This window comes from Ammospiza nelsoni, chromosome 18 (genome assembly GCF_027579445.1).
Source record: "Ammospiza nelsoni isolate bAmmNel1 chromosome 18, bAmmNel1.pri, whole genome shotgun sequence".
Lineage (NCBI taxonomy): Eukaryota > Metazoa > Chordata > Aves > Passeriformes > Passerellidae > Ammospiza > Ammospiza nelsoni.
Window position 1 is genome coordinate 12,150,624 of NC_080650.1, and position 18,350 is coordinate 12,168,973.

General features: G+C 52.3%; 1 protein-coding gene across 1 annotated transcript in view; it reads right to left on the reverse strand.

The window, feature by feature from the left end:
- Positions 1-18,350, reverse strand: part of NOS1 (nitric oxide synthase 1) — a 49,644-nt gene that overhangs the window by 21,517 nt on the left and 9,777 nt on the right. The window contains 7 exon segments of the mRNA XM_059484933.1: positions 487-626; positions 2,986-3,127; positions 3,951-4,042; positions 5,115-5,277; positions 6,713-6,858; positions 7,962-8,096; positions 15,078-15,195. Coding sequence (XP_059340916.1) covers positions 487-626; positions 2,986-3,127; positions 3,951-4,042; positions 5,115-5,277; positions 6,713-6,858; positions 7,962-8,096; positions 15,078-15,195 — 936 coding nt within the window.

Here is an 18,350-nt window from a genome sequence, read left to right on the forward strand (position 1 = left end):
CGAGCCACAAACCTTTGTTATCATTCTTTCCTTTCTATTCTATTCTTAGCTAGCCTTCTGATGAAACCTTTTCTTCTATTCTTTTAGTACAGTTTTAATGTCATATATATTATAAAATAATAAATCAAGCTTTCTGAAACATGGAGTCAGATCCTCATCTCTTCCCTCAACCTGAGATCCCTGTGAACACCGTCACACACTTGAGCAGAACATTTCCATCAGTACCTCCCTTTGGGGCTGTTCATGGGGACAAGGTGATTATGGAGGGGTGTAAGCCTTGGGAAGCTTCAAGGAAAAGGGAATTTTCCAAGGAAAACAATCTGGATATGAGGGAAAGCACTAAGACCTGGGCACAACCTCCCTGCCAACTTCACTGGAGGGAAGATCTGGGAGAGGGCCTTCAGTGAAGGCCCCAGGCCATGGCAAGGGTGGAACCAGAGGAGCTGATGATACGCTGGAGCAGTTTTGGGGCTGCCCCTGACTCACTTGGGGTGCCGGATGGGCACTTCCAGCACGAGCTCTGGTGGGATTTCGAAGAGCTCGGGGTCGTTGCCGTTGGCTTGGAGGAGCAGGGGCAGGATATCGAAGCGCCCGTACGGAGCCTTCCAGCCTTGCTGGATGCAGATCTGTGGGGAAAATAAAGGCAGGGTTGGTGTCATAGCAGGTCACTGCTCTTCAGACACTGTGGGCAGGGAATTGTGTGGTCCTGGGAACAGCTTCTGGCAGGATTTGTGTCCTTGTGGTTGAGCAAAGGGAGCTACAACAGAGGATGGACTGTCCCAGCCCACCCATGGCCAAGTCAGGAGAATTTGGGCTGCAACTGAGCCTGGAATCGATCCCCAGTAGGATCATGGCTTGTGCCTGTAGTGGTGAAGGAGAAAATAGGTGAGAAAAGCAGAAAAGTGACAAAACCCAGCCTTTACTCCTGGGAAAAAAAACTGAGGGTGGCACAAACCCAGCCTCCTCTGGTGGGGCTGCACTGGACAATCCCAACTTGCTTGACCCAGCCTCTCCTCCCTCTGGGAGTGCTCAGAATTCCCATGTGTTCCCAGCAGGCGTGGGAAGGGTGGGTTTAATGTGGGAAATGAATTTGTAGAGAATTCTCAAAGCCTGACAGAAGGCCCACACAGTGTGCATCTGTATGCAAACCTGGAGATAAGAAATGCTGACTTAGAAGCACCATGGAATAGGACAGACATTGTTGGGAGAGAAATGGAGCTATAAACAAGTTTCAAAGGATGGCCTCACAAATAAGACTGGATAGTTTAGAGAAATAAAACTATGAAAGATGCATTGTGGTGGGACCCATGAGGGGCAGTTTTAGATGATTGGCTTTAAGGCATTTACAGCATGGTGTGGCAAAAAGCTGATAAGCCAAGAAATGCTTATAGTGTATTGTAATTAGGAAATAATTAGTTTCTGATTGTGATGGTGTGAATTATAACATTTGTATTGCCTCACCCTCTTCATGAGAGTGAAAATGGAATAAAAGTTTTTTAAACACCTCTCATTTGCCACATCTCTCATTTATGGCGACAAGGTGATTATGGAGTGGTGTAAGCCCTGGGAGACTTCAAGGAAAAGGAAACTTTCCAAGAAAATCCATCTGGAAACATGGGAAAGCCCTGAGACATGGACACAACCTCCCTGCCAGCTCTGCCAGCTTCACTGGAGGGAAGACCTGGGAGAGGGTTTTGGGTGAAGCCCTGTCCTAGGGTGACGTTATGATGCTTGTATCCCCATTTGTGTGCTCTGTTTATGCTGGATATCATGTTCTGTGCCTTCAAGACTGGCTCTGAAGAGTGGATGTTTTGTTTTGGTTTTGCTATCAGCCGCTCCCCCATGGCTGGCAGGACACACAGACAGGGCAGTGCATGGTGCTGCTTTTGCTTTTTGCTTTGCTCTTGCTCCTGCTCATTAGTTAGTTTAGCTAAGCAGTCCAAATTTTCCCTGGACTGTTTCTCCTTTCCCTTTTTTGGAACCACTCAACCTGCTCCAGGTTGGGCCCTGGGAACACTGAGAGTTTGCACCTTGTGGCTGCAGCAGCTGCCCCAGCACAGGAGGGACTGATAACAGAGCAACTACTCCCAAGAGAGACTTTCTGAATTTGTCATCTTTTTCAGAGCAGTGACAGAGTGGTGTCAGCTGGTATTGTTCCTTTTGTGTGCTGGGGGTGCTGTGCCTGTTAAATAAACAGGTTCTGTGTGCTGGGGGTGCTGTGCCTGTTAAATAAACAGGTTCTGTGTGCTGGGGGTGCTGTGCCTGTTAAATAAACAGGTTCTTACTTTCCGAGGAATTCTTCCCAAAATGGTAAGGGAAGAGGGGCTGTGTAGGTTTGCTTTCTGGAGGGGCCCCCTTTGGAGGTTTTCTCCCAAATTTGCCCTAAAGCAGGACAGGTGGAGAAGGCTCAGGAAGGGCAGAGTCAGACAGGCTGGTATAATAAAACCTCGATCTTGGCCTTATTATTGAGTGGCGCAGGATGGTCTGGGAGCCCAGTCCCTCAGAGAGACAGAGTGCCCGAAAGCCCAGTTAGCTGGTGGCCATTTCCACAGGCTACCCTTTAGCAAGCTTGGTGATTGTCAGCTCTGTAGTGATTGCAAGATCTCTTAGGATATCAGTTCTTTGCTTGCTAGGTAGGGAGCCCTTGGCTGAGGCTGCAGCAGATGTGAGAGACGAGAAGGAGAGGTCCTGGCGGTTCCACAGTGATGGTTTCTTGGGGAGTCTGTGAAGGGTCCAGTGACAGCTCTTTTTCTGGCAGATGGGCTAAAACAGCTCCTTTTTATAGGGTGTAGGGGCATCCAAACTTGTCCAATAGTAAGGGTTAGGTATAGTGGCCTATAAGGTTACAGAGATAAGCTATGGGGCAGGGGGTCAGGGACAGGAGCTTATTCTGCTGTCTCATCATGACTCAGCAGCTCCTACGGTTACGCCTCAATCCTCCATGGAGCTTTCCCAAGCTCCACGGGGCTTGCTACAGGCTGGTACCTCGGTGAGCTCCACGTTGGCGGGGTCGCCCAGCACGGAGCCGTCAGGCTGTTTGTAGCCGGCGTAGCGGATCAGCTGCGCGTTCCAGATGCGGAAGTCGTGCTTGCTGTCCGTGCGCTGCGGGAAGATGGTGATGGCAGACCTGGGGGAAAAAGGCAGCGCTGGTGAATGCCAGGAGCTGCAGGAGGGGTGAAATGATGGAGGAAAAGCGCTGCCACCACCTCTGGGTGTGCCCTGAGTGAGTCCCTGAGTGTTGGTGGCTCTGGTGGATCTGGAATTTGGGGTATTCCCTGTCGCAGACGTCTTTTTGTGAAAATCCTTCTCTTGGGATTTTTTTCTTCCTAAGAAGCTGAGAGGCTTCAGGAACAAAATGTAAACAATGGTTATCTGCTGCTGTGGAATGCAACAGGTCCATCTGTGATTGGTCTTGTGTGGTTTTTTTAATTAATGGCCAATCACAGCAGAGTTGACTTGGACAGAGAGTCTGAGGCAGCTGCCTTTGTTATCATTCTTTTTCTTTCTATTCTTAGCTTAGCTAGCCTTCTGAGATGAAGCTTCTCCTTCTATGCTTTTTAGTATAGTTTTAATGTAATGTATATCATAAAATAATAAATCAAGCCTTCTGAACATGGAGTCAACCTTCTCGTCTCTTCCCTCACATGAAAACCCCTGTGAACACGGTCACAATTCTCCTGGCTGCTCACAGGGGGTTTCAGATCTGGAGAGCACTCTGAGCTCTGTGCTGGATAGGAAAGGGGAAATAACAGGAAAAACTTCCCTCTGAGGTTCCACAGGCAGCAAGAAGAGAGACACTTGGACCAGCAGGACTCCTTCCCCCCAGATCAGATCCCTCAAACCCTTCCCAACTGCTGCTGGCTGTGCAGTGCCCAGACCCAGCTCCAGCTGGGTCTCCACTCATCCAGACGCCCTCGGATTCAAAGCCTGGTGACTCCCTGGTGGCTCACCTGAGGTTCCCCTTGTTGGTGGCGTACTTGATGTGGTTGCAGATGTAATTGAACATCCCATGGGCCGTGGTGCAGTCCCGGGCATCGAACACCTGGAACAGGGAAGCAGTTGTGGGGACGTTCCAGCTCCTAGGGCAGAGCCAGCCAGAGGAAACACAGCACATGGAGAACTCCAGGCACCACTGTGGCTTCTCAGGGATCAAAAGCTCCGTAATTATGTGTTCCCTGCCTTTGGAACACGTGGATGTCTAATCCAGCTGCCCCTTTTGCTTTGGAGAGGTGACTCATCTGCTGCTCAGGCAAAAAACCTCCTCATTCCCATGCTCCCAACCTGCTGCTGTTCCTGCTTCATCCCCCAACAATTACAGAGTCTGCTCTGCTTCTCTTGTAGATCAGCACTCAAAGCTGGAGCAGGACAGGTGCCAGCCAGGGCTGAGGGACAGGGAATCACGGAATCATGGAATGGTTTGGATTGGGACTTTTAAAGGGCATCTCATTCCACCCCCTGCCCATGGCAGGGACACCTTCTACTACCCCAGGGAGCTCCAATCCCCATCCAGCCTGGCCTTGGACACTGCCAGGGATCCAGGGGCATCCATGAAAGCACAGGGAAATCAGGAAGGGGGATTAACAGGAGTGACTGTGCCCATTCCCTGTGTGAAGCAGCCACAGGAGCTGCTCAGCAGCACTGGATTTGTTCCAGGTTACAAGAGGAGAGGACAGCTCTGTACCAGGGGATTCCCTAGGGATCACTGATTTCCAATCCTGTTCTGTGATTCCCTTGCCAAAAGGGCACTGAGCCAAACCCTCCCCTGCTGGATCTCAGTACTGAGGACAAATGTGTCCTGCTGCCTCTCTCCAGGTGGAGCAACAGGTTTGGAAGCAGCAGGAAAGATGTTGGAGCAGGATCTGATATTGGAAAACATCCCCTGGAGCACCAGCTTCCTTTTCAGACACAGCCACCTCCTCTTCCATCCCACAGATGCTTTTCTAGCTCCTGCCAGCATCCCACAGCTGATGAGAGGAGCTGTGTGTGCTGAACACCTGCCCTTGGACCTGTGCTGTGCTTCCCAGGTGCTGGAGAGCTTGAATTTCCCTCTCCAGAACCCCAGCACACCCTTTGGCAGGAATCTCCTGGGTGTTTGTGGTGGGATTGGTGCTCACCTGCAGCTTGGACCACTGGATCCTGCCCACACAGCGCGCCGCGTTCCTCCAGGCGTGCTTGGCTCCGTAGATCAGCTCCGTGTCCCGCAGCTGGTACGTGTCAGTGGCCTCAATCTCCTTGGTCACCTCCTCCAGCCTCTCCATGTGGGCCTTGGAGCCGGATCTGGGAAGGTTGGGAGCAGAGGAGGTGGAGGGTCAGGCGGAGGGCAGGGAATGCTGCTGCTCTCCACTTGGAACACCTTGTTCCTACACATCCACAGGGATTGTGGGGGTGGCTATCCCAGATTTGGGATAACAGGGGGACAAGGACCAGGGGGAGAGGACAGTGGCTTGTGCAGAGACGCAACAAACACCAGGAAAGAAACTCTACCCAAGAAGGAGCTGCTGAAGGAGCACCAGAGCCTCCCTCTGCTGTGACTTGCACGGGTGGGGGATCACATCATGGAATCATGGAATGGCCTGGGCTGGAAGGGACCTCAAAACTCATCCCATTCCATCCCCTGCCATGAACAGGGACACCTTCCACTGTCCCAGGCTGTTCCAATCCCTGTCCAGCCTGGCCTTGGGCACTGCCGGGGATCCAGGGGCAGCCACAGCTGCTCTGGGCACCCTGTGCCAGGGCCTGCCCATCCTGCCAGGGAACAATTCCCAATTCCCAATATCCCATCCAGCCCTGCCCTCTGGCACTGGGAGCCATTCCCTGTGCCCTGTCCCTCCATCCCTTGCCTCAAGTCTCTCCCCATGTTTCTTTTTTCCTCCTTCAGGCACTGGAAGGCAGCAAGGATGTTACCCCAAAGCTTCTCTTTTCCAGACTGAACAACCCCAACTCTCTCAGCCTTTCCTCCCAACAGAGCTGCTCCATCCCTCTGATCATCCTGGTGCCTCCTCTGGACTGGCTCCAGCAGCTCCAGCTCCTTCCTGTGTTGGCCCCAGGGTGGAGGCAGCTCTGGATGACACGTGTGACATCTCGGCACCAGCAGCAGCCTTGGGCTGAGGCAGCATGTGGTGTTACATTTTAGTTAAATGCTATGCTCTGTCCCACCCCTCGAAAATGTACGGTTTATTCCAAGCCTGTGATCCTCCCCTGAAGTATCATGGATCAGTAATCCCATTGAACAAGGCTTATTCCACACCCATTTTGAATCTCCCTGTTAGGCTGTGGGATGCAGACCAGAGCTCTCTCTTGGCCCTTCTTTGCTTGGCTCTCCCTCTCTCCCCCTCCCTCCTCCTTCCCCCCTTTCCCCTCAGAAACCATGCTGCTCCCAGGGGTGGGACCCCCATAAACCCTCATCCAATGAGCACCCTCAGAATCCATGTGGTGTCTCCTTGCTTGCCTGCTGCTACCAGTGAATGTACAGCTCAGGGGGCCCCCGGAGACCCCCAAACAAATCACAACAAACAAATGAACAGCAACAAATGGTGCCCAACGTGGGGCATGAACCCAGGACCCTGGGGGCCCCCCAAGGATCCCCAGACAAATCACAACAAACAAATGAACAGCAACAAATGGTGCCCAATGCGGGGCATGAACCCACGACCCTGGGATTGAGTCCTATGTTCTACCATGGAGCTAGCCAGGCAGCAGCAGCAGCACCCACCTCTTTATGGAGGAGTAGTACTGGTCAATGAAGTCCTTGGCCAGGAGCAGCACCTCCTCCTTGCTCCTGGTGTCCTCTGCCTTGCGGATGTGGGGGCTGGGGGTCATCACGGAGCCCATGCAGATCTGCTCGGTGCACGCCGTGGACTGAGGGGACAGGAGGGAACAGGGATGTCCTGGAGCCACCAGGGCACTGCTGGCCTGGGCTGGGGCAATCAGTGAGCACACAGAGGGTGGGGGTGGCTGACAAACAGGGACATTCCCAGCTGGTTGGGGACACTGAGTGGTGACAGCCAGGCCATGTGCAGTCACCTCTTGTCCCTCTTGATCAGACAGTGGAGAGATGGGGTTCACACCCCAACTTGGCATGAAGTCAAATGCTTTTCCTTATTTAGCCCAGATGGATTTCCCTCTCTCTGCTTATTGCACCAGATTTGAAATTCAAACCCTACTGGAGTGTCTCAGGCTGAAACATTTAGCTGGGGCTGTGTGTTCTGTTCCCATCTGTCAGAGGTGGGGCAGTTCTCTGCTGTTCATGGGCAGTTTTTTCTTTATCTCTTCCACAGCCAACCCTCCCTCCAGGAGATCTCTGCTGTCCATGGCCACTGAGTGTCCCTGCAGGGCTGATCCAATCCCAGCATCCCATGGGGAGATGCTGTGCCCAGGGGAGGAGCCAAGCATTCCTACCTGGATCCAATCTGAGCCTGGCACAGCACAGCAGCCTTTGCCCCCTGCATTGCCAGAGGAGCAGCTTTCTGCTGCCCTGCATGGCCAGAGGGAGCCCAGGCCCATCTGCAGCAGCCCTGGAGCTGCAGAGGAAAACTCCCCCCTTGTGCAGGATCCCTGCTGCAGCAGAGCCACAGCTGGCACTGCAGGAGGGCTGAGCCCCCATGGGATGGGGCTGGGACACCTCCCTGACACACAGGGGGCAGGGCATCCTCTGACTCTGGCAGTGTTGTTTTGTATCACTGCATTTTCTTATTTTTAGTTTTACTCTTTCCTAGTAAAGAACTGTTATTCCTACGCCCCTATCTTTACCTGAGAGCCACTAATTCCAAAACTATAATAATTCAGAGGGAGGGGAAAATGCATTTTCCATTTCAAGGGAGGTTCCTGCCTTCCTTAGCAGACACCTGTCTGTTCAAACCAAGACATGAATTCCTCCACTTCTGCATTCCTGGGTAAATCCATCTTGGAAATGGTGCCATCCACTCATCTATGCTCTGGGAATTTGGGGCAACTCTACTCACCATGGCAGTTTTGAGGTGCAGGGTGTCGTGGAGCACGGATCCTGTCTCCCAGTTCTTGATTTTCACAAAGCGGGGGCATTTGGAAGGGCTCCCGTTGGCATTCTTGGTTGGAGACTGGCGCCCGGATGGCGGCGGCTGAAAAAGGGGAAACACCCAGCACAAGGTCAGAACTCATCAGCAAAATGCAGGAAAAGGTCCCTGTTGGAACCCAGGAAATCCCTCTGGCTGCCCTGGATGGCTCGAGCCCCTGCCAGGGGACTCAGAGACCTTGGCACAGAGCCCAAGCCCCCTGTGCCTTTGATTTTAACCCACAGAAAAAATTACCAACTTTATATGAAGATTACAAGCCACAAAACTTTATGTAGAATGATAGTGAGATTGTTGCAAGATAGAAAAGCAGAATTTTGGGTTTTTAGAATGGGGGTTCAGAAGCCAAGATGGAGGGATTTGGGTGTGCCTTGTCCTTCTTCTTTCTTCTTTTTAGCCTCCATCTTCTGGGTGATGGTGGCACTTTTGGATTGGTTTAGAGTAAAACACACTGTCTAACATAGGTGATAGGTATTGGGAAATTATTGTAAATAATATACACATAGTTTTTAGTAAAAAAGATAACACTGCCTCTGAGGCGGTCAGCGTGACTTGGACTGACTTGCTAGACAGATCTCAGCAGGTCAGGGAAAGAATGTTATAGATAAGAGAGAATAAACAACATTAAAAACTACAGCTGAAGAATCCTGACTCCTTCTTCTCAGAGCTGGGGAAAAGAGACTTTCTAACACCTCGGGGTCATCTCGACCACAGAAACCCCAAGAGGTCCCAACAACACAGCATTGTGTATGGCTGGATGGCTGTGAGTAAAATCTGGGGGTGACACGGCCAGACAAGGTGCATTATCCCAATATTTGGCGTTATTTGGGATCCTACAATGGAGCTGCCGACTCACAATGGAATTAAGAGGTGGTATCTGGTTATGGGACAGCCAAATTTGTGGGAAATGAGTTAAAAACAGAGGTGGAAGTGACTCGGAGAATGTTGTGTTCAAGTTCCCCAGAGGAAGACTCTCCTCCAAAATCTGTGGGGTGTTTCTTCTCAAGGTTCTGCAAGCTCAGGTTCCCAAGGAGCATCACCTGTTCAGGTTCTGCAGGTGCCAAATCTGCCTGGAAGAATGAAGAGCTGAGCATCAATCTGAGCAAGCCAAAGGCACAGCTCCTCTGATACCAGTGCTGGAAAGCTTGTAGAAATGAGGATGGATGAATTATCCAAGTGGGGGGGCTGCTGAATCATGAGTAGTTGGATTTTTCCAGCCTCAGCTCCCTGACACTGCCTTGGCAGGGGCTCTTCCAGCTCTCCTTGAGTTCTGTGCCAGCGCAGGGAGAGCCTCAGCCAGCACAGAACTGGTGAGGAGCAGAACTGGTTACAGGTGCTCCTTTTTGCACGTTTTCACAGATAAAACCAATTTTCTGCTGTGGCCCTTACTCACCCCAAGCACTTGCGGCTTCAAGAGCCATCAGTGTGTGCCAGTGGGGACAGGGGAGCCTGCAGTGGCTCTGGGCAGCAGAGCTCTGTCTCCCAAGAGCCAGATCTTACACAGGGATGTAATTCCATCACTGGAACCATGCTGCTGCTGCTGCTGCAGCTCTCCAGGGGACATCTGAGAGTGTCCTGGCCAAAGCTGCTGCTGTTTGGCACCACTTCAAGGCTCTGCACAGCAGCTCTGGGCTGGGACTGGGTCTGTCCCTTCCTACAGCAATCCTGGGGCTGGTGTCCCTTTTGGATTAACCTGGTTTTCTTGAAGCTGATGCTGCCTTCAGCAGTGTCACCTCCTTTCTGGGGGTCCTGGGCTCCTGTCACCCCAGCAGCAGCAGGCAGCACAAATTTGAAGAAGCAAAGAAGCAGCACAGGGTGGGAGAAGCTGCTGGCTCAGGAGGGAAGGCAGCAGGGATGATAGAGCAGCTGAGGCTCCAGCTCTGACTGGTTCCCACTTCACCAGGGGATTGCTCTGCTGCTCCAAAGCTCTGAGACATCAATCCTGGCTGACTCCAAGGCTGAGCAGACACCTTTGCATTTGCTGGCACTGCTGGCCAGACTTTTTGCTCAGTTCTCATTTTTACAATAAGTCCAGACTTTTTCCCCCAGGAAAACAGGGATTTCAAGCAGCCTGAGGCTCGTGGTATAATGCCACACTCTGAAAACATATTCTGGGAGCAAGGGACAGGGGCTGGAGGGGAAGGCAGAGATTTACAGCCTGAATCCTCAGCAGGACCTTCTTTAGCCCTGCAGTTTCCAAAAGCTGCTCCCTGCACCCCTCAGGCTGTGCTGCTGCGGATCTCTGACATTCCCCATGTCACAAATCCCATGATTTTTCCAAGGAGTGTGTCAAAGTCTGCCCCTTGAAGCCAAATGTCCACAGACCACATCTCAGCCTCCCCTTTGCACGCTGCAGAAACTAAATAAGAAAACCTCATGCAGAGCTCAAACCCAGCAGTAAATAAGAACCTCCTCGATGCAGTCCTGCAAAACCACTATTTTTAAACTCATTTTTTTCAATTTTGAGGAGTCCAGCCTGAATCATGGTAGTGGCAGCTCCTGGTCATTTTTTCCCCCCTGCTTGTTTTACTCTTCCAAGAGAATTGAATCATTCTTTAGTCACCAACAGCTTCCTGTGCTCCCTGACCCACCCCAAAGACCAAAGGGGACAATCTGCCACTTTCCCTCTGAGCCTGATTGCTCAGAGCAGCTCCCTGAGATGGGCAAAATGTGCTGAAAACAGCTCAGAAATGCAACCAAAACCAATCCTCACCTGCCAGACATAAACCGGGAGCACCAGGCAGGGAGTGTTGATTGCACCCAGCACTTTTTAATGGGAGTTTTGATCTCCTGACAAGGTGTGCTGCTAAAATACTTCTTGCTGGAGAAGGTAGGGCCCCAAAACGTGCTGGGAATGCAGATGTAGCAATGTCCCCATCCTCGGAGCAAGTGGGGGGATGCAGGACTCAAAAATTTGGCCAAATCTGAGCCTTCAGAACTTCAGTTCCTGCCCCTTCCCTACCCTGGGGCCAGGGGGACGCTGCCACCATGGGGTGACACAGCTCCTGGGACAGGGGACACTGCCACCACTGGAGGGCAAAGGGACAGAATTTCACTGTGGGTTGGGGCTTCTCTGCTCTGCCTCAAACTCCCCCAAAGCTTCTCCCCTTCCCCATTTGTCTTTTCCCTGCAGGAGCTGGGCAAGCTGGAATTCTGGAATCACAGAGTCGTTCAGGTTGGGAAAGGTCTCTGAGGTGGTTGATCCCTACCTCTGGGTGAGCACCAAGCTGCCAGCTGGAGCAGAGCACTGAGTGTCATTCCTTGGACACTTCCAGGGGTTAATGGGACTCCATTAATCTGTTCCAGTGTCCCAGATTGCAAGGTGAGGTGTGTATTCTATTTGTGTATTCTATTCGCCACCTCTATGGCAGTTGTCTTCTGTTCATTGGGCAGTTTTCATTATCTCTTCCACACTCACTCCTCCCTCGGGAGGGGACATTGCTGATAAGAGGCTATTGAGTGTCCCTGCATGGCTGATAAGAACTACAGCATCCCACTGGGAGATGTGAGCCCAGAGGGAGGAGCCAAGCATTGCTACCTGGATATAATCTGGAGATTCTGGAACACCAGCACAGCTTCTGCACTGGATTTCCCAGAGGAACAGCAGCTGCCTCTTCTCCCACTGGATCTTCAGAGGAAGAATACATCCTTCTCTACAGGATCCCTGCTCCAGCAGAACCACCCCTGACACTGCAGGAGGGCTGAGCCACAATTCCAATGGGACTGCCACCAACACCCTGACCCACAGGGTGTCAGGTTGGGTTCTGACTCTGTCAGTGTTTAGTTTACTGCATTGCTTATTTTATTTTTATTTTCTTCCCTAGTAAAGAACTGTTATTCCTGCTCCCATATTTTTTGCCTGAGAGCTCCTTAATATAAAATTTATAACAATTCAGAGGGAGGGGGTTTCCATTTTCCATTTCAGGGGAGGCTCCTGCCTTCCTTAGCAGACACCTGTCTTTTAAACCAAGACCTCCAGTGCCTGACAACCCTCACTGGGAGAGGCCCACGGAGATGCTGAATCCTGGGACAGCAGCCAGGCTGGAGCAGAGGTGTCAGCTCCGACACCCCCATCCTGGAGCAGCTGTGGAGGAGAGAGAGAGAACCCAGGGGAGCCTGGGAAGGAGCTGTGTGTGAGCTGCTGTGTGTGTGTGTGTGTGTGTGTGTGTGTGTGTGTGTGTGTGTGCTGAAACAGGAGCCAAACACTCCCCGCCGCTGTGCCAGGGAGGCAGCGTGAGATCTTTTCATGTTTTAATGAGGCAGCTGGGATCTGGGTGACTCAGGAGAGGGACAAGCCGAGAGACAACTGCGGCACACGCGCTATGCAAACAGCTCCCACCCGGAGCGTGCCGGCACCCGCGGCTCCCAGGCTGTCTGCTCCTGTTGCAGTGTGATGGAATAGCCTGTCTCAGTATCCCGCTTCTTCACCCAGGTGTGCAAATAACCCTTCCTTTCCCCTCCCTTGCGCCTGCTAAGTGCTGTCCATCAATCTTGGCATTCCAGCAAGGGCATTGTGTGATTGGCAGAGTTCAAAAGATGCCCTCTACCCCTGGGGGGACATTGGGCCATCCAGGTGTCCTTTGTCCCCTGAGACTTTCCCGTCCTGTGCCTGGTTGGTGGCTCCCTACCCCTTCCCTGCCCCTCTCCCTGGGGTTACAAGTCACAGCAACCACGCAGTTTTCCCTGTTATGTTGGAGCTGCTGCTGCATTCAGAGGCCTGAGGGCCAGAATAAAGCTCTGCATCCAAACCCTCCAGCAGAACCGACTCCTTTCTTTCACCATCGCCTTAAAGCTTCTCTGCCAGAGGGAAACCTGAGCTCCTGCAAGCCTGCACTTGTCCCAAGTGCCCAGCAGCAGCATCCAGCCAGCCAAAGGTGTCTGTGGGGTGAAACCACCACAGCGGCCGCCCTTGGTCAAGCAGCAAGGGCCAGACCAGCCCAGGCACGTTCCATCTGGCTATATTGGGATTTAATTCCAATATGCTCCCACAGGAGGAGCCCTGGGGGCTCCTTGGGGACACAGTGACAGTGGACAGCTCTGTCCTGGGCTCTGCAGGTGCTCACCCTGCTCGGCTGAGTCCCAGCGGGGTGAGAGCAGCAGCAGCCGGGCTGTGGATTTATCTCCGTGCTGACATTTCCGTCCAGACTGCATCAGCCCCGCTCGGCTCAGAGCATGTCCTGCGCCTCTGCTCAGCTGTAAATCACCCCCACAAGCTGCTCTGAGTCGCTTCCCCAGAGAGCCACACGGGCACAGAGCTCCTGGTTGCCCTCAGGCTGCTCCTGAATCAGTCCCTGCAGGCTGGAACAGGACCTGGCACAACCTCAGCATCCTCAGGTTTAGGGCCAGTGGGATCAGGCTGCTGGAAAACCAGTGAAAAATGCGCTGTGGTTTTGTAAAAAATAACAGAGGGATGGGGATCGATGCCCAGCGGGGCTTTCAGCACCTTATTACGAGCCTCAGTGAGCATTCGCCACCTGGCCAAGTGAATCCACCCAATCCTGCTTCAAAAAAACCCAAGGAAAGTTCCCACTTGGCTTGACTTTCCCCAGTGTTAATAGTATTTATTGCTGCTTGAAAGAAGTTCAGCTGCCTTGACTGCACACAGCCCTGGGGAATAGCTGGGGGAAAAACCAGACTGCTTCCAGAAAAGCAGGCGTAAGGATTCGGGGATAAGAAGGATAAAAAGAAAGCTGTGCATCCAGTGAAAAAAAAAATAATAAAGAGTTTAATAGCAGCTTAAGACTGGCGGTTTTGGCAGCCCCAGCACAGAGAGAAATTAAGCTCTGCACACAGAAGGTTATAAAGTGCTTATAGTAACAGACACGGACACGCACGGGGCTTAGCAAAGGAGCAGGAAGACTCTGCAGAGCTGGGGCAAAGGGAGCAGCCCTGACCTGTCCCTGGGCTCAGAATCCCATGTGCTGGGACGTGGGGCTGCCCAGGGCCATCCCCCAGTGGCTGCCACCAGTGTGGGGTGACACCCAGCCCAAGGGTGGCTGTGCTGCTGGGACACCTGGCCATGGTGCTGAGGTGAGGGAGGGTGGAAATGGATCCCAGCCAGGCTGGGTACAGCCCTGCAGCCTGGCCAGGGCTGTCCCAGTGCCCCGTGTGAGCATCAGCACCAGCTCAGAGGGTCTGGTGCGTCCCCCATGGGTTCCTGGCACTGCCAGGCTGCAAAAGTGCATGGGAACATCACTGCATGCAGGAGAAATGCATCCAGCCCTGAGGCCAGCTCAGGAGGGACCTGGAGCTGCTGGGGAGAGCCCAGAGGAGGCCATGGAGATCCTCCAAGGGCTGGAGCCCCTCTGCTCTGGAGCTGTGGCTGCCCCTGGATCCCTGGAATGTCCAAGGCCAGGTTGGACAGGGCTTGGAGCAGCCTGGGACAGTGGGAGGTGTCCCTGGCCATGGCAGGGAGGTGATCTCCAGTCTGGTCCCCCAGGTCCTGCCTGGATAATCCCATCAGGGAGATCCTTTTGCCCAAGCAGCCCTGGCAGAACTCACGCACGTCGTGTTTTCCCCGAGGTGCTCTTGGTGGCCTGGCAGGGGCTGCCTGACGTCTCTGGCTCCACTACAAACGTGGAGTTAATCTCCTCTTGGCAGGGAAGCCTGAGAATTTATGGCCATGGAGTGTGAGAGATGAAAAGGCACCGTGGAAGGCATTATCTGAAGTGCTCTATTGAATTACCATCAGATGAATCCAAAGGACTTTAATGATGCAGCTTGGCCTGGTGCCACCAGAAGGGATCACACTCCCCAGGGAGGCCTCGGCGTCCTGCTCCTGGCTGGGCTCCCATCCCACGTCAGATGAGGAGCAGCATTCTCCAGTGACCTCCATTCCCTGCCTGACCCACGGCCACTCCAGCTCCTGGCCCCAAGGGACTCAGGGATCCACCACCTGCAGCTTTTGGGGTCACACGTTGTCCCTGCAGGTTCTCTGTGCTGTGAGAACCCACCAGGATGGGTCACATTCCCACAAACCCTGGGAATTCTGGTTTTCCCACCAAAGGAGCCCCAGCCTCGGCCTCTTACCTGCTGTCCTTCAGAGCAGGGGTTGTTCAGGACCACGGGGACGTTGCTCTTCCCCCACAGGTCCCCCGGCACACGATCGTTCTCCATCCGAGCTTTCTGGGGATTGTTCTCCCCTTCCCTGAAACTGAAGGGTTAAAAACCTTTTTGGGGTGCTGGCACCACGGGTCCTGCTCCAGCTGCTTCCCACAGGAGCCAAAACTTGGCCGGTGCTCCTCGGGAAGGGAGGAAAGGCAGAGCCTCAGCCAGGGCGGTGAATCACCGAGGTGAGGACAACCCAAGCAACCACGGGAGCTCCACCTCAGAGCCACAGCAGTGCCCACACCTGCCCTGCAGCAGAGCCCCTACAGCACCCCAAAATCCCGCTGGAACCTGGGAAAACAGCCCTGGGAGATGGGGAAGGGAGGCTGGAGGAGCTGGTGGCAGAAGGAGCTTGCAGAGCAGCTCGGTGCTGGTGAGCAGGGAAGAGGAAAAACCAGCCCAGAACAAACGGCAGCTGAGCTCCCAGGGACTCTCCCTGCTCTTCCTGACCTTTCCAGAGGCTGGAGTGGAAGGGATTTCAGCCTGGCAAACTGAGGAATAGGTGGGATGTATTTGGGTGGAATATGGGGTACATTTGAGATAAATACGGGATATATTTGGGGGAATATGTAGTGTATTTAGGGGGAATATGGGGTATATTTGGGTGGAATATGGGATATATTTGAGAGGAATATGGGGTATATTGGGTGAAATATGGGATGTATTTGGGGAGAATATGGGACATATGTGGGATATATTTGGGGGGAATATGGGATATATTTGGGATGGAATATGGGATATATTTGGGTTGAATATGGGATATATTTGGGATGGAATATGGGACATATTTGGGTTGAATACGGGATATATTGGAGAGGAATATGGGGCATATTTGGGTTGAATATGGGATATATTTGGGTGGAATATGGGATATTTTTGGGGGAGAATATGGGGTATATTTGGGAGGAGTATGGGGCATATTTGGGTTGAAAATGGGACATATTTGGTGGGAATATGGGATATATTTGGGTGGAATATGGGGTATATTTGAGTGGAATATGGGGTATATTTGGGGGGAATATGGGATGTATTTGGGGACAATATGGGACGTATTTGATGGGAATATGGGATATATTTAGGGGGAGTTGCTGGGGATGTGGGGAGGGCTGGGCACTGGGGACATCTCAGTGCTGGCTGCCCTGGATTAACTCAGGTGTGGCTCAGGTGAAACTCAGGTGTAACTCAGGTGTAGCTCAGGTGTAGCTCACTGCACCACACACCTTTTGGAGTGTGGAAGAGGCTCTGAAATGCCACCTGAGCTGGTGCAAAGCCTCTGCAAGGTGAGCCCTCATCAAGGAGAAAACAAACAGTGCTTAGAGAGGTGACATTCACACAGGCAGGGGGTGGCACCTGTGTCACCAAGGCCATCAGGAAAGGGGCTCCTGGGCTGGGCAGAGCAGGGCCACGGGTCAGGATGGGCACAGGCACTGAGGAAATGCCCTCTGGAATTGTTCTGCTCCTGCTGTCAGTCCTTAAAAGCCTTCCAGGTGCCGCTGAATCAATAATGAGAATTCTCATTAACGGCGGCAGGGTTTGGGCACTGACCAAAGTAGGACATTTGCACCCAAGGCATAAATCACACCAACAGCATGCTCCTGATTCAATTTCAGGAAGACAAATAAATACAAATAAATTCCGTTTCACAGTCCTTGAACTCCTTTAGCTTAAGGAAAAGACTTCATTTAAAGAGCATCTCCTGTGCTTTTCCTGCCATTTTTCTGCTTTTACAGAGCCATGCTCAGCTGCCAAAATATTTCCCTGGGCTCTGGCCACCTTCCAAACGTTGGAAAGTGGCCACCTTGGTGCGAGTGAGGAGGCACAGGGGCCCAAGGGCCGTTTTCCCTGGGATTTCTGTGCCCCTCCAGGCCATGGAAGCTGCTCCCTGGTGAGCTGGCTCCTGGGAGGATGTGAGAGGGTTTCAATCAGATAAAACACAGCTTTTAAGAAACCCCACCCAAGCACCTCAGCCAAAGGCAACAGAGATCCTGTGACAGTGTTCACAGGGGTTCTTGGATGAGGGAAGAGGCAAGGATCTGACTCCATGGTTCAGAAAGCTGATTTATTATTTTATGATATATATTATATTAAAACTATACTAAAAGAATAGAAGAAAGGATTTCATCAGAAGGGTAGCTAAGAATAGAAAAAGAAGGAGTGATAGCAAAGGCTTGTGGCTTGGACTCTCTGTCTGAGCCAGCTGACTGTGATTGGCCATTAATTACAAACAACCACATGAGACCAATCACAGATGCACCTGTTGCATTCCACAGAAGCAGATAACCATTGTTTACATTTTGTTCCTGAGGCCTTTCAGCTTCTCAGGAGGAAAAATCCTAAGGAAAGGATTTTTCATTCAAAGATGTCTGCGACAAGATCCCAATCTCTGCTGCAGGGGTTGGTGATCCACAAATCCCAGCATCCACAGGGATGCACAGAGATCCTGGGGACAGGGACAGGGACAGCCACGCATCCCCCTGTGCCAAGCTCAGGGTTTCCTGCCCAGGCTGCCTCCATCCCAGTAATCCCCAGCAGGCAGGCAGCAGGGAATTAGCAGGATGAGAGCCTGGCCAGCCTGGCTGTCCCCTCGGAGCCAGCCCAGCTGTTCAATCTCCTGGAGAGCTCCTCTCATTCCCACATCCCTGCCCTCCTGCCCTGATCCCAGCCTGCCAGGGGACTGTGTGGGAAATGGATTGGAGAATTCTCCAAACCTGACAGAAGGGCCACACAGTGTGTGCATCTGTGTGCAAACCTGGAAATGAGAAATGCTGACTTGGAAATGCCATGGAATGGGACAGACATTGCTGGGAGAAAAATGGAACTAAAAACAAGTTTCAAAAGATGGCCTTGCAAATAAGACTGGATAATTTAGAGAAATAGAACTATGAAAGATGCATTGAATTAAGACTTATGAGGGGTAATTTTAGATGATTGGCTAAAAAGCATTTACAGCATCCTCTGGCTGTCCAGGATGGGCAGGACCCCTTGCCAGGGGGCTCAGAAGCCCTGGCACAGAGCCCAAAACACCTGTGGGTTTGATTATGACCCATGGAACAAATTACCAACCTTAGATGAAGATCAGCAAGCCACAACAGTTTGAGTAGAATAATAGTGAAGTTATCACGGGGTGGAAAAGTAGATTTTAGGGTTTCTGGTATGGGGGTTCAGGAGGCAAGATGGAGGGAACTGGGTGTGTCC